Source organism: Nyctereutes procyonoides, unplaced genomic scaffold (assembly GCF_905146905.1).
Source record: "Nyctereutes procyonoides isolate TBG_1078 unplaced genomic scaffold, NYPRO_anot_genome, whole genome shotgun sequence".
Classification (NCBI taxonomy): domain Eukaryota; kingdom Metazoa; phylum Chordata; class Mammalia; order Carnivora; family Canidae; genus Nyctereutes; species Nyctereutes procyonoides.
In genome coordinates this window covers 52,056,963-52,073,765 of record NW_026575133.1, presented here as the reverse complement: position 1 = coordinate 52,073,765, position 16,803 = coordinate 52,056,963, and the positions used below count along the sequence as shown (strand labels likewise).

At 33.8% G+C, this 16,803-nt stretch overlaps 1 protein-coding gene across 1 annotated transcript; it reads right to left on the bottom strand.

The window, feature by feature from the left end:
• Nucleotides 1-399: 399 nt before the first annotated feature.
• ADAMDEC1 (ADAM like decysin 1) lies at nucleotides 400-15,425 on the bottom strand. Its single transcript, XM_055300257.1, has 14 exons — nucleotides 15,313-15,425; nucleotides 13,243-13,358; nucleotides 12,323-12,399; nucleotides 11,493-11,571; nucleotides 9,980-10,056; nucleotides 8,846-9,032; nucleotides 8,573-8,635; nucleotides 7,793-7,864; nucleotides 7,335-7,504; nucleotides 6,899-6,980; nucleotides 6,092-6,222; nucleotides 5,207-5,384; nucleotides 1,878-1,963; nucleotides 400-580 (listed from the first exon to the last, which is right to left on the bottom strand). The coding sequence occupies exons 1-14, from the start codon at nucleotides 15,398-15,400 to the stop codon at nucleotides 556-558; spliced, it is 1,431 nt and encodes a 476-aa protein (XP_055156232.1). The 5' UTR covers nucleotides 15,401-15,425; the 3' UTR covers nucleotides 400-555.
• Nucleotides 15,426-16,803: the final 1,378 nt, after the last annotated feature.

Sequence of the window (16,803 nt, the reverse complement as noted above, 5' to 3'; positions counted from 1 at the left end):
CCAGTAAAATGAGAGTGGGGTAAAAACATAAGTCACTTGTAATTTTACAGTTCTGACTTGAGCCAGCACAATTCAGCAGCACGGCTGAGGGGTTTTGGTCAAAGACTAATTTCTTTTATTCTCCAAAGAGCAGAGTTAAGAACAACCTTCACCATCCTTAAAAATGCATTAAAGATTCAGCTTTAGAAAACAAACCATTTCACTGAGTACGTTTACCTGTTGCCTGGACTGAAAAAAATATAGGAAGCATAATGCCAAGTGAAAAGCAAAATATATCTAAGACAATGGTGAAAATATACAAGATTCTTTGTATGTTATTTTATTTTATTTTAAAGATTTTATTTATTTATTCATGAGAGACACACAAAGAGAGAGACAGAGACACAGGCAGAAGGAGAAGCAGGCTCCATGCAGAGAGCCTGATGCGGGACTTGATCTCGGGACTCCAGGATCATGCCCTGGGCCAAAGGCAGGTGCTAAACCTCTGAGCCACACAGGGATCCCCAATTCTTGGTATGTTTAGATTTCTTGATTCTTGTCCTAGCAAGTAGCATCTCAATGAAGTAGATCTTTTGATTCACTGATTAAAAGAAACAAAAATGGAAACAATGGTTACTACAAATCAGAAAATATTATGTAACATTGATAATTAACATTTATAAAATTTAAGTAATAGTAAGAACCCTACTGAATGATGACAGCATTACCTCCATTTTGTAGGTATTTAATTAGAAACACTAATTAAATAACTTGGTTTGAAGTCCTGAAGCTAGTTTTGGGCAGAATGAAGAAAAGAACTGAAGTTTCCTACATCCAAGTCCAATTTCCTTTCCATGGTACTAGATTGCCAATCATGCCCAGTAATGGGACATGTCCACTTATCATTCCAAGCCCTGAAGTGGTCAACTGGGTATCTTTTGAGATGCTAAGCTTTTGTCTTTGTGACCAAATAAGAAGATGGGCATCATTTCCAGACTTCCCTACAGAGTGGATCACATCCGGGGTTTCAGCAGGCCATATCAAATGGGGCTTGCTGAAGGAATGAGTGTTGTTCCCAGTCTTAGGACCTGGATGGTCCTTTCTTAAGGAAGTGATAGTTGATGGTGTCTGAGTCGATTTTTCCCTTTATGTCTCTGCAGGTTCAATTCCAGAAAAGATTCATAGAATGGGGTGGAGGGTAAAAATAATTTCCATATATTTTATCCTGAGTTTTCCCCATTTATAATTTTTTTTGTTGTTCAGAGACTATTTTTCACTGAAACAAAGGCCATATTCTGTCAGAGAAGTTGAGTTCCCTGGCCCAACTCATGTAAGATTCTATAAAACACAAAAATAATATGTGGATTATATCTTATTGAAACACTTTACAAGAAATAAAACCATAAAAGCATATAGTATATGTTTGTAAATGTTATTGATCTTCTGACTACCTTGTAAATTATCAGTGGTTAATCAAGAATAAAACATGCTCATCAATAGAGGGTTTTTTAATGAACTTTTCTTTCTCTCATCTTAGTTTGTATTAAACTCATTATGACCTAACAGAAATTTATAGTTTTTAGCATAGATTTAAGTAATCTTAATCTCACAGATGACCATGTAGCCACTTTTCTCATTACTATATTAGTGTACACACAACCCTGGGTTATTTTTGTTCAGTATTGTGGCTTTTTTTTCCTTTCTGAAATTGAGTTATTTTAAAGATGTGAAGTTAAAAAAATATAAAATAAATGATAAAGAATTTCAAAAATTAATAAATAAAAATGATAACTAAATTGTGTTTTGTACATTGTAGAACTCAGTGGTATTCCTTTCTCAAATCTGAAATAAGCGTGAGACAACATTTGGGAACAAAGAAAAAGTAAAAAATGTCTTACATGATATGGTTCAGAGTTTCTTTTCTACAGTCAGCTTCAGATTTTAATTTGCAGGTCTTGGCCTCACAGCAAGGATTGGAACATTCCTTTTAAAGCACACACAGTGGGAAAGTGGGTTCAGCATTTTTTCTATAGACTGAGTGCATACAATTTTAGTACAAGATGGCAAAGAAATTTCATTTTTTAAATTAAATTACTCTACTCTACAGATTCCAGAGGAAATGACCAAGGAAATTTAATAATAGAAAAAAAATGTTAAGTACAATGAAAATGACTTTTTAAAAAGATAAAAATAGAATTACCCAAGAATTATCACAAATAAATTTGGCCTAGATGGTATTGCATGTAATTAATTTAAAACTTAAAGGGAGAATATTTCTATACTATTCAAACTATTTGAAGCTAGGGAAAAACTTTAAAATTCTCAATTTATTTTACTAAGCCTGCATAATTCTGATAATGAGAGCTGGTAATGAATATACACACATAAGCACACACATACACATGTACACACATGTATGCATGCACATGCACACAAATACATGCACACACACATGTATACCTACGCACATGCATGCACATGCACACATAAACACACAAATACACATGCATACATAAATACACACAGTTCTCATTTATGAATATAAATGCAAAAGCTTGAATAAAATGTTAACAAAACAGCAGTTTATTAATATAAGTCTCCATTACAACTATGCAGGGTTTTTTTTCACCAAAAGTAGAAGGGTGTCTCCATGATACAGAATAAAGTAGTATTATCTATCACATTAAGAGATCAAAGGTACAAAACAACTAATATTATTGTGGTAATGGCAAAGATTAGAAAATAAAGATAATATATAAAGAAAGAAAATCTGATAAATAGCAAAAAATATCTAATAAAATAAATAATATGCCACAGATTATTTATAGTCTATATTTTTATGAAAATTCTGACAAATTCTATGAGAGAATGAAAAGATATGAAATTGTAATAATAATTGGAAAGTATAAATCACATTTTCATGCTTTATATGTAATAAAATATTTGACTGGGGAAAAATAGAGAATCAACTCTAAAAACAATGGATTTGTCACTAAGATGGCTTTTCAAGATAATAAGAAAATAACATCAAAAGGAGTAATAAAGTAGCACCTAATATAAAAAAGTAAACATTACGCATACTAATAGCAAAAAGAAAAATAGGAAATACTTCAGAACAAGCTTCATCATATGCAAGAACTACGTGAAGAACTTTATATTTAACTTTCCTGAGAAACTCAAAGGCAACTAATCTTTTAAAACAATCATATTGTGAAAATGCCGGTGGCCCTCAGAGAAAAATATGAATTTCATGTATTTCAATCGAATCTCAATTCTATTTGTGGGCAAATTGATAAAAAAAAAATACCAAGAGCTATATGGGGGAATGAACACTGAAGCATGACTATGCAAATTACACCCTCCAAGATGAACACACTTGCCACTGCAGGTATAACATGCATTGCATGGTTACAGCCACTAAAATAGTGTGATGCTTATGTGATATGTCTAGACAGATTGATGGAATGATTGTTTTTAGGACCTAGAAAAAGACCTAAATAGGTACAAAAAAATAGTAAAGTAGCATATGAAACCATGGAAAATTGGATTATTCACTAAGAGATACTATATAAAATTTATATACTACTTTTAAGGTAAGAAAACAGCTATTTAAAATTCGGCTGTTCATAAGCCTAACTATAGTTCTATTCCACTCCTTAAGAAGAAAATCAACACAAAATGGAAGCCCTACGGGAGCTGGCATATCTACTTAGAGCATATTAGATCTTACACATCACATGGACAGTGTTTCTCTCTCTCTTTCTTTCTCTCCTATTCCTGTCACTGTGTCCTGACCACACGCCATGTGTCTGCTGAAAATCAGAAGTACCTCGGAATGTGAACAACTTCAATTGTCTTCCACCCAAGAAGCCATATGGGAATTTGAGCAAGTAGGCATGAGATAACCTTACATCCAGCTTACTATAAAGTGTCAACCCATTTTTAATACTTTGTATTTCATTATAATTAAAAGAATATTTGTAATACTCTTTACAAATTATTAAGTGATATCATGAAATCTTCTAGTGTAATTCAACAGCTTAAAATGTGTAAGTAAATAACTGAAGCATAGAGAGATTATATGCCTTCCCCATTGTCATGGAGCTTCTTAAAGTAATGAATTAACCTTGGGCTGCCACAGGCTTCATTTGTTACTGGCTTTCGATCTTTGGAACTAGTTACTTAACTTTTCTGAGTCTTACTTCTCTAAATTGGGATAACAAAACCTATTCAGTAGGTTTGTTGTGAGTAATAAAAGAGATATGGTATACATAAAAATTTATTTTTCAGATTGACACATTAAAAAACTTTTCAAATATAACTCATTTTTTTCAGTCTTAAAAGAAGATTGCTAGAAACACAGAATGTTCTCTTAGAAACTTAATGCGGGATTGCTGGCAAATATTCTATCAAAGACATACTTTAAAGCACACTGATACTTTGCAGAGGTCAGATTTTTATAAAGATTAACAGAATTATAATTATTGTACAGAATTGTAATTATCTTAGATGTTTTATATTAATAGCCCATTTTCTACAGGTTTATGTGATTTTTCTTTTACTCCTTCTCTGTGTCATTTACTGCCTGGTTTATACATTGGCTTGGTAAGAGAAGGCCTGGTCTCACTATGGAGAGAACTTCTAGATCTGTAATTGTTTTCACTCAACAAACGATTAACTGTGATTTATGTGATTTAAGAATTTCTGACTAATATGTCTAGAAAAGATAAGTGACATGTTATAGTTAATGATTTACTTCTTTACATCAAACTTTATGCAATCATGTCATAAGTGCATCCTGGCTTTTGAAATGCCTTTCAAAATGTGTCTAAAATCAGTGTTAAAAACACAAGTGCAGGGCACCTGGATGGCTCAGTCAGTTAAGCTTCCAACTCTTGGTTTCAGTTTAGGTCATGATCTCAGAGTTGTGAGATCGAGCCCCATGTAAGGCTCTGTGCTCAGTGTAGAGTCTGCTTGGGATTCTCTCCTTCTTTCCCTCTCCCACTGCCCCTTCCCTCCTTTGCACTATAAACAAACAAACAAACAAACAAATAAATAAATAAAATCTTAAAAAAAAAGAATCACAAGTGCAAGCCTATTTTTTACTATGATGCCAAGCTTGTCTTTAGAAAGAATTTCCAAAAGAATATTTCTTGATGAAGAAAACAGCATAATTCTCATGCTGCAATAATTCTAATAAGTTTTTAAACTGTGGATATTTTCATACCTTCGGAGAGCCACAATCACAGTCTTCTCCTACTTCCAGAAGTTGGTTTCCACACACTGGTTTTGTTATTATGTTTTTAGGAATTGGTGCTTGCAGCAGGCACTTTGGTTTTTGAGATAAAATGTATCTCTCAAAATGTGAACGGCAGGATGTACTGAAATCCTTCGGGAATTTTGAACTGTAACCAGAAGAAAAATCATGATATCTAGTGATAAATGAACATGAGAACCTGACTTGTCTAACTGTAGCACCTGGTTCAATGGAAATTCTAAATTCAGTATCTGGTTAGGACTGTACTACGTTACATGTGGAAGGAGAAAGAGCATTATTTGGAAAATTGTTTTCTTAGACACTGGGCTTGTAGAACTGGAAGAATTTCAATTCCTATGTGGAGGCGATCACTCACAATATTATTATTACAATAATGTGATATTTGTCATTTCCTGTTTGATTTATTTCACTTAGCATAATGCTCTCTAGATCCATCCTTGTTGACATGAAAGGCAAGATTTCACTCTTCTTTATGGCTGAGTAATATTCCACTGTGCGTGTGTGTATTTGTACGTGTAGCATTTTCTCAATCTATTCATTTGCTGATATGTTACTTTCATATCTTGGCTATTGTTAAAAATATGTTAATGTTAAAATTATTTTAAGTTAAAATAACATGGTTACCATACTCAGAATCTCTCACTTGGCATATTTGGAAATCTTAAATAATGAGCACTGATAAGCTGGTAAAACCTGTGTATCAAAAGATTATAGGGTGAATTAATGGAATTCAGCCACTGGTAAAAAAAAAAAATACTCATGCACATAGATTGCATCTGAATTCTTTAAGATTTAAGAAATATATATTTTTTCTCAAGAGTGACAAGGCCTCACCTCAGATACTGGTTCATCACACAACTCCCTGAGGGACACTTGGTATAATATGGAATATCAGGCATACCAAGGACATGACCCAACTCATGTGACATCAGTCCTACAAGAGCCACATTATTCTTTTTCTTAGCCTGGAAAACAGAAATATCTATTACTTAACATATTTAGCTATTTCCTAGTTAATAAAATAGTTCAACAGATGAAAAATAATGAGTCATTAAGCTCCTTTCTGTGTCATTGACTATTGTAAAATGTTGAATTAACATTTGAATTGGTTGACTCCAGTGAATCCAGCCATTGAATCAGTGCTCAATAAATATTTTCTGAGCTAATAAGGAGCTCTTGGTAAACCATAAATAAATTAGGGTAATTACATTCTTCATTCTAACTACTGTACTAGGTATTCAAAGGCCTCCAAAACCTCTTGTCATGATGCTTGATATTGGTAGTGCTTGGCCATATGATACTAAAATGCACCTTCTCTGACCTCTCTGACCATTGATACTGAAGATAATTTAAAGTTGGCTCAGGCCACAGAGGGCATCTGAGTTTCCTTTCTGTTCTAATCTTCCTGTTCTTATTCCCTTACTCCAAGTAAAGAATGAAGACTTCTGGGAGGGCCAAGGTAAGGAGATACTCTGTTTCATAATCCAAGGTATCTTCAGTGTAATGATTTACCAATAGATTCATCTCTATTTTTAGTTACTGGTTCAACAAATGTTCTTTGTGTTACTTCTGTATAATGCATCATTCTAGTCTTCATAGAAGACACAGAAACACAAGGAGCCTTACTATGAGTTTACAAACCTCAATAACAGCAACTGAAGATGGAGAACACAAGGAATTTGATGCTGCCATTCCTATACGTCGATTGTCAAAGCCAAGTCCACTGTGTGAAAATTACAGGCATATTGTCACAATCTGAGTTTTTGGAACCATTAGCTTTTGTCAGTTTTTAGACTTCCCATGTTGCTCCACCCTTTTTATACTCCCTAGGCCCCAGAAAAGCTTCTGCTATTTCATAGTGTTATATGATCACAGATAATCATTACATCCAAGAGCCCATTTTAGTAACCTGACATGGATCTCCACATTCTTACAGGTGGATTCCTAATGGTAGAACTTCAGGCTCTCTGATAACTGCTTGGAGAGATAAAACTGAACAGAAATCTCTGCCAAAAACCCTTTGGGGTAAGTATCCACTCTGCCTACATACATCTGGCCCTGGCCAGCATGTGCTCACCTGAGTAGCTGTGCATGGTCATGTATCTTCATTTTTCTCAGGTTAGAACGATGCCAATTCAGAAAGTTGTTAAAGGTATCACCTGTGTTGGGTACCACCTTGATCTTATCACCATCAGACCAGATTTCCATACCTACCAATGCCACTTGAATGTCTAGGGTATTATAAATCTGTGGGAAGAGCATTTTTCTTCATGAAAATGTTTGAGATTTCTTTATTGCCATAGATATTTTGTTGACTATAAGTGATAGATAGGTGTACTGCATTTTTAAAATAGAAAGTCTAGAAGTTGCTTTTGCTATAGTATGTGTGATTTTATTTTATATTGATCCTTGCGTGTTAAATTCCCCAAAGCTGCTGACATGAAACAGGACCCTCCCGACTCCTTATTTGGCAAAACCATAAGGAAGTCCCAAACTTCTATGTGGAAATACATGTTTCTTAGACAAATATCTTACCACATTGAGTAGGTTCATCACATCAAACACAAAGCTTCTCATCGAAGTTAGATTCCCCTTGTGTATGTTATACTATAAAATACAAAATGCAAACATGTTTTTTAAAAAAATTTGATATGGTACAGATTTTAACATTTTAAGAAAAAATACACATTCCAACATAAGTAAAAGCATATTCATCATTCATCCCTGACTTATATAACACTGTTTCAACAAAGTGTTTTTAAAGAAAATAATTTTTTGGTAAGAAAAAAATAGACATTCATATATATTTCACTTTTTCACTGAAAAGTGAAAGAAAAAGTTGAAGAAATCAAATTAACAATTTTAATATTTCTAACCAATTCAATGTTATTAAAATTTGATTATAAAGCAATATTTGCTAATTTAGAATCACAGATTCTAGTATTTTATGGATATAAATATACTTTGTAAAATGTATATAGTTCTGTATCTACTTTATATTTATATAATAGAGTGAGAATTTTTAATATATTTTAATAAACCATTCCTTTTTGTTTTTCATCATTGTGGTTGATTTCTTATAGCTATCTGGTATGAAGTATACTTCCAATATCTGAATATATTGGCAGCAGGTGGATGTTAAAGGGTCAGTGAACAAGTGAGAATTACTGCCAGCAAGGCAGGTAGAAAATACATGATGACCAGGTGACCAGAGTCTGCATTTTCACCTAGGATAGCTTATTTCCTGTGTTCACTTGATAAGAAAACTTAAAGATTGACTTAACTGCTCAAGAATCATATACATTTCATACTCACAAAGGCATTATCCAGCACCAAAAAGAGATCAATGTATTTCTCAGCCTGAAGAAAATCTTCTTGCTTTACAAAGAGTAAAATAACATGGTTAATATTTATCCTAAAAGATTGAAAAACTTGCAATGAGCTTTTTTTTCCCCAGAGGGAAATTTAATTTAAGAATAAATGAATTATAGGGTTTACCGATATCAGTAACTGTTGAACACAATGGTATATCATATATCATTGCTGAGACAATAGTAAGAAATAATGACATAGGAAATCTACACTTACCTCTGGACTATTGAGTGATCTAGAGGTTCGAATATGGCCTTGCTTCCTGCCAACATTTCTCACACCACAAGTGTGATTAGCCAGGTCTAGTTCCTCCTGGTTATATGTGAGGATAGCATGTTCTTCTTGGTCTGTGCTTTTCAGAGGCTTTATCACATATCTTCGGTTATGATGTGTGAAGTATCCCCTGTGAGATACAGAGACTCATATTTCAAGATTCTTTGCCACACAGAGTCACAGTACTGACAAGAACGGAGTATACCTCTTCCCAAATCCTAAGCTTTAGTTTTCATTCATACGACTTCCAGCTAACTTTTACTAACTTAAGTTATAATCAGTATTTGTCAATAGAAAAATGAAGAAAAAGAAAATTCTAAACAAGAAGTGCTAAGCTGAAACTATCCCAAAGAATTTAGAATATATGTCATAAGCTCCATAAATACCTGTCCATAGTTTGTTTATACACTTAGCAAATAGGAATATCATGGAGGATGAAGTAAACAAGTGTTTAGATGCTAAGAACCCCAGAGATAAAGAATCATGAGCAAATTATCCAGAGGATCAAGCTGGAGCTAGTAATAGCTTAGAGAATTCTTATTTTTAGCAGGAAAATCAGTTCAGAAATGTAAAGTGAATTCATATGATGGAGGATTACAAATGCAGACTAGACAGTCATTAAAAATTACATTGATGAAGGCATTTTATGATATGGGAAAGGCTTAAGATATGTGGTATGAATCATGTTAAAAGAATAATTAGGTATATTTCTTTCATATTTCAACCACATAAAAGGTAAACATCTATATGCATAAAGGCTGAAAACATGACAAAATATTAGCGAAAATGACCAATCCTAAGCACAATTTTGTGGTTGTTACTTTTTTATTTGTACTTTTTCTTACTTTCCAAATTTTCCCTAATTTGCAAGAATTATCTTTGTAAGCAGAAATATTCACATGTGCATATGAACACATACACTTATGAAATGATTGTAAGGGTGATACTTTATTCTTCATTTTAACAGCATTTTATCTATGTAGAATATTTGGCAAGATTGTAAGACAACATTCAGGAAGACTCAATTCTGTATAATAGAATGGTGCTTAATGTTTAATAATTTTGTAAGTGACTCACCTCAATCCATTACAAGTATTAATGCTGGCAACAGAATCCTTTTCATTTAGTATGTGTCCTTTATAGTAGCAATGTTCCTAAAGATGGAAAAAAATATTTTTTTGACTACAAGAATAAACATATCATGATTGTGGTGAAAGCTGTTATTTTGAATATGTAGGGAGGTTCTTCAAATAGCCGCAGTAGCCAAACCAGTTCCCAGAAACAAAAACAATGAGAACTTGAGAGACTGAATAATCTGTTCCACTATCGACTTTGGAAAATCCGTCTTTGATGGCTGAGTTGTCTTTCTGGCACTCATTTCAAGAAAGAAAAGTCCCAGGAGTGTGAACTTAAGTGGGCTCCTGATGAAAATGGGCGCTGCATCTGAGAAGTGGCCATCCCCCTTGGGATTGACAGAGAACTCTCAAGTCTCAGCACCCACTTTTGAGAATTTGGCTTCCCTGTGCTGAGCCCCTAAGACACTGTGCATCACATATCAATAAAATGAGGTACCCATTTTTCTAGATTCCAGAGTTCTCAAGAAGTCACACTACCACTCCTGATATTAGCTGGTCCAACCTGTCATTTTAATTGGTGTGTTAGTGGAATCCCTTTACCAGCATTAAAACCACAGAAAATTTGTTTACAACTAGAGATTCAGACATGATTGGTGCTCCATGTAAGCAAAGTAGGAGGTCACTTATATAGAATGATCCAACAAAGCTTTTATTGCTCAAAATAAACTGACTTGTTTTAGGGTCAGAAATCTCCCATCCATGTTTTTCTTGCCTTTGGAAGAAACCTTGTCATCATGAACATTTTCCTGTAAAGGACTTGGAAAAGGTACCAAATAGAGATATCATCAGCCATTCACACTTGAGCATGAATTAATTTAAATGTTACCAAAAATCCAGATATCCACGAAATGAAAGTTTTTATGTGAGAAGGGAACAAAGAACGATTTTGTGACAGCAGTTTTGTCTTTTTATAGACATACATGTTTGGGGTTGCCCGGGGAGAGTGGCTCTGAGAAATTCACTTAGCTTGGTAATACACCATGATTGTCTTTTTGTATTCTCTTCCTTTCCTCCCTTGGCATTGATTTTCTATGTCTGACTCTAGGCCTTGGCATTATCTCTAGCATGTAGGTTTAATGAAATATAAAATTAAATTAATTAAATAATTGATATCCCATTTCTGATCTCAGGTATATGCATATATTATTCACAAATAGTAAATAGCTAAATGAGGTTTCAAGTAGGTAAGAGGGAAAATATTTCTAACTTTTTGATAAGATGGTCTAGAGGAAAGTGGACTTGTAGTTGCTTCTACAAACGCGATACTTTGAAGCCTCCCACTATCATTAACCTTGTAAAAAAGCTGACTATGATTTTCTCATCTATTGTCTCTTTGGTCATAGAAGAGCACCTTGCTCCCTAGTCCTTTATTTATTTTTTGTCCTTGACCCTATGCATCTTACAACATAAATGGCAGATCACAGAAAGAGTCTCAGAAAGCATTCAGAACTTACCATGTTCTGAGGGCTGGTAGTGATTTCCTCTCCCCCGGGTGAGTAATATGTTTCAGTGTAGTCTGGCCCCAGGAGATGTCTGCAAAGTTCAAAAAATTGCAAGATACACTTAGGGTGGTAATAGGGGCTAATATTCCTGATATGATATTCAGCACTAAAGGAATGATTATGCCTACAGTGAGAAACAGCAGACATTTTGACCCATTGATCCTTTTTCTGACATTGAAATGCTGCTGCTGAAGCAAATCAAAGCATTAATTATATCCATTAGATTAAAGGGAAGAAATGCCCCCAGATACTTTTCAGCTGCAAATTCTCTGTCCTCAGATGGGTTATTTTGGAATTCTTTGTGCCAAAGGCCCAGCCTGCAGAGGGTCTCTGAAGGGTGCTGGGTCACAAATATGCATAAAAGACCATTATATTCAGGGAGAAGTTTACTAACAGATGTAGAGCTTGGTGGAGCCCAATCCCCAGGAATCTATCTCAAGGCTATGTGCCCTGAATGACTCTTACATATGTTCTTATCAAAGCAATGGGAAGCCACTTCAACACTTTGAGTTCATATGGGTAAATTTTCAGTAAATTGGGAGAAGATTAGGAAGAAAAGCATTTATCTGCGTTGTTCTCCTTGCTTTATATTTTGCATGAAATTTCCTTAGAAAGCCTCAATCTTCTTAGATAACATTAGCACAATATAATAATAATACCTAAAATTTAATATATTTCATGTCTTCTGTCTCAAATCACAGTAAATAGGGTCTCAAGAAGGTTTATTTTTCATATTCTGTTAATATAATGTAGTGATCAGACTTTCAGGAAGTACAACTTACTTGCTTTTTTGCAGGTGAAGAACAACTTCTTTTCCATTTAATACAATTTGATACTGAAGTTCAGGTTCATATCTTTCCTACAAATATTTAATAATATACTGATATCAATTTATATTTCTGAGTCTATCTAAAATAATTATAATACAATGATAAATTTAGTATATAGAGAAGCAGAATTACAAGTACCTCTACTATAAAATGGTTCTTATAGATTTCAAATATATAAAATAAAACATAAATTTTATATTAAGATGGATTTCAAAAAAGTACAATAATACAGTAATAATACTCACAGATTAACTCTACTATGTAAGATAGGAACTTACTATTTGCCCCACTGTAAAGTATACTGTCCTGTGTATTCTAATGAATCATTCATGGTATAATAATAGTAAGGCACATATTTTTATTACTTTAAAACCAAGTAAAATATACCAAGGAAAACTAACACTAAGGATTAAGGTAAAAATTATAAATATTTGCAGCAATGTAACCAAAAGTTAATATCTTTAATAAATTTTGTAAATCTTGCCAATTAATGAGATAATGGTGAATTCTCCATTAAAGACAAAATAGCCAAGGAAAAGGCAATTCAGTGGGGCAGGAGGTGATGGTAGGGTTTGGTGAACTTGGCAAGAAACATTTCTTTCTAGAAATGGTTGCCCTTCATGTGCTTCCCCCATCCTCCAAACTTGAAGAAATGTCTAAGCAGCTTTATTCTTTCTGATAAAATGAAATAGTTAACTCTCTTCCTACTGCTTAAATGTAAAAGCATCCTGAGAATTCTGCATTCTTTCCTAGACCAAGGGGAGCTGTAGATATGGGCTTCAAAAGGAACTATTAGGCATCAGCTCTATTAGTAAAAAGGCTCTTTGGTGGCTCTTTGATTGTGAAGTCTCACCATCATTCACATTACTTACATCTTTGCCATTCTCTGTCTGGTGGTTTTGTATCTCCCTTTTGTATAAAATGTGTAGTTTTTTAGGACGAACTACTTCATAGAGCTCTAATTCAGGTGTTTGCTTTATGGCTATTGCTAGAGAAAAAGAAATAATATTGATATAACACATTTAAAGGTTTGGGGTTTTGTTTTGTTTTGGGTTGGTTGGCTTTGTTGAGATGGCATAAAAGACTCCATTCCCATCCACAAAGTAAGCATTAAGAAAAGCAAGGTCTTCCTTCTCCTTCTCCTTATCAGCTTTGATAATAAAGAATTTTATTTTGCTCTATCTACTTATTGTGGAAAGATATGGAGATGATGAAATAATTCTTCAGATGATCTCTCAGTACATCAGAGATTTTTAGAACCAGAATTCTTCCCTGTGGCCCAGTTTACTCTCCCCGTGTAGTCCTCTTCAAAATTGTTGATTTTCCTCTCCGTGTTCTCAGAGATCTCTGTTTTTACTTTCTATGTCTTTTTCTCTTTGTGGTGCAAAGAGATAATCCCTGATTACCCCTTCCAAAAAATCCAATATTTCATTAGCAGATAATACCTCATTTTGGGGACACCTGGGTGGCTCAGTGGTTGAGGGTCTGACTTTGGCTCAGGTTGTGATCCTAGGGTCCTGGGATTGAGTTCCACATGGAGCCTGCAGGGAGCTTGCTTCTCCCTCTGCCTATGTCTCTGCTTTTCTCTGTGTGTCTTTCATGAATAAATAAGTAAAATCTTAAAAAAAAAATACCGCATTCTTAGGGAACACTCTACTTCTGTAATGATAAACTATTATGTTCTTTCTCTCATTAGCATTTGTTTTCAAGACTTCAGGTTTCATAGTAAGCAAAGTTTTTTTATCCCCTGCTGGGGCAATTTCAAAGCATCAGATAGCAAGTAGGAAAATTAGATAGCAAGTAGGCTAAATGTCCTTCTTGATACACTTGGTATAATAGTACATAGACAGTTTTGTATTTTGCTTGCATCTAGTAGTAAAAGAACTGATATCAGAGCCAAAATATGTGGTCTTAAGTCCTAACTAAATGGCCTTATAAAAATTATTTTGCTTTCCTATCAGTTTACTTATCTAAAATGGAGATTCATGTAAAAATTAAATAACATGAAATGCATAAAATTATGTAGCGCTAGTCTAGGAAGATGGGAGGTGCACCTTATTTACTTTTTCTTTTAATTGTTCAATCACCCATCAAAGTCAGTCTTATTTTTAAATGCTCCCATTTTCAAAGATAAATGTCAATGCTTAGAGACAATTTCCCATTGAAAGACAGGGTGACCTTGGGAACACCAAGAAGTTTTACACCTGATTGAGGTGGAGAACCTAAAGGAAAATAATCAAGCAAAAATTTTCTCCTACTCAACCCCCAGAGTTTGGCTATGGTGCTATCCCAATAAGGACTCCTTACACAGGAAAATAGAAAGTCTATAAATATATTTCTAAAAGTTTTGTTTAATCAATGGAGAATATGAATCCAATTAATAGAAAAAGTTGTGGGGTTGAGGTTAGAATACATTTAATAGATCTTTATGAGTAACCGTTCAGTTGGTTAAGTTTTAATTTTGCTTAATATTGCTGTTAAGTCTAATTCAGTGCTAATTTTACTTAAAAGTCTTCTTTGTCATCCATCCTAGCACAGTTTTTGGTCAAATTCTATCTTGATAGATGATTTTCTCCTTATGGAGTAGAAAATATCAGTGTTATTCAAGATAACATTGGAGATGGTGAGAAAATTCTTGATTTCTGGCCTGGAAGTTAATCCTCTGGTGTTATTTGGTTTGTGTGCATTTTAGAAAATACAATTATAGATCTAGTAGCATTATTCAATGAGAAATGAAATTTCAGGTACATCCTAACTAAATTATTATACCAATCACAACACCTTGACTATAAGCACGGAGTTTATGTAAATTAAGTAAATATACCAAAATGCCAACAGTAGTGAGCTTTGGGTCATACAAAAATGTTGCTTTCTCAAGAGTACTTTAAAAATGCATCAAATAATTTGACTTTTGTATAAGATGTCAGTATTGTAGTACTTACCTTGAGTTTGAATGATGAGCCAGAGGACAGAAAGTAGTGTCAAAGACATGTTGCCTACTGCAGTTAGCTGAGAAGTGGCACAGAGCATGAAACTGGTCTCCCCAGCACTCGAGTTTTATCTTCCAGTACTTATCTTTACAAATTGAAAAAAAAATCCACAAAAAAAACAAAAAACAAAAAACCTCAAGCATTCTTTGTGAGATTAGAGAATGTTTCTTAATAGTATTGGGAAATTGCCAAGAAATTGCAGTGTCAAGATCATGAGAATGTTCCTCATTTAAGAGAGGTGTTTATGTCTGTGGTTACAGCTTGTTAAGGAATTTCTATCTGGACAGCTGCTTGGCCCTGGTGTTTCTATAGTGGTGGGAAAGAATCAACTGAGACTGAGATGCTTATGTACATATTTGTATATTCACCAAACTGAACCATCACAATTGCTATTCAGTAACCTTTTAGAGGTTAATATAAAATTTTAAAAATATATTAGAAATCCATACATATTTTGAGAAATTGGCACAGAGAACACAGAATCTATAAAGCAAGTAGGTAAGATCTTACAATCTTACATAATGTAATCTCTCTGATCTTTAGTCTCCTTATATATAAAAACAGGTAATAACAATACTTACCTCAAGCTTCTTTTTTTTAATTTTTTTATTTATTTATGATAGTCACACACACACAGAGAGAGAGAGAGAGAGAGAGAGAGGCAGAGACATAGGCAGAGGGAGAAGCAAGCTCCCTGCGGGAAGCCTGATGCAGGACTCGATTCCAGGACCTTGGGATCATGTTTTGAGCTGAGGGCAGATGCTCAACCACTGAGTCACCCAGGTGCCCAGACTTCAAGCTTCTTATAAAATTCATATAAGATAATACACATATGCATGCACACATACACATGTAAGATGTAAAGAAATGCCCAATGTAAATTCTCTTAACAGTATGTGCCTCAACCAAATTATCTTGTGTATGAAGTATATTTGAAGCATACTATGAGTTCTACTACTGAGAAATTACAGCGTTTTTCTGATTACAAAAGTAATGCATTTTTATGGTCATAAATATCAAGAGAATATTGAAGAAAAAAGTTGATTACCCACTGGCCTATCATCAGGAAAGTACTTCCATTTACATTGTAGCATTTTTATACATTTTCTATGTATTAATAAAAGAAAAGAAATAAAAGAAAATTAAAATTTATAAATTTTAGTTTTTATTGTATAGAGGATTTTGGGAACCTGTTATTTTTTTGCACAGCATGAAGCATTTTTTGTATATGTCTCAGTATGTGTATATTTCTCTGATTGCCACTTCTAACTATTCTTGTGGGTAAATTACTAGTTACTAGAAATGGTATTATTTAGTTAAAAAAGGAAAATCAATGTGAGATGCTTCATATACATTGACATGGGACTTCGCAGAGAGTTATCACCGTATTACATTTCCATTTATAGTTTTCCCAGTCTAGAAATCTATGCTCTTTAACTGCTG

Coding starts and splice junctions, on each gene's coding strand:
- ADAMDEC1 (XM_055300257.1), bottom strand. CDS start 15,400: ATGCTCTGTGCCACTTCTCAGCTAACTGCAGTAGGCAACATGTCTTTG. Junction 6,981..7,334: donor GACCATGCACAGCTACTCAG/GTGAGCACATGC, acceptor ATTTTCACACAG/TGGACTTGGCTTTGACAATC. Junction 5,385..6,091: donor GTGATGAACCAGTATCTGAG/GTGAGGCCTTGT, acceptor TTCTGGTTACAG/TTCAAAATTCCCGAAGGATT.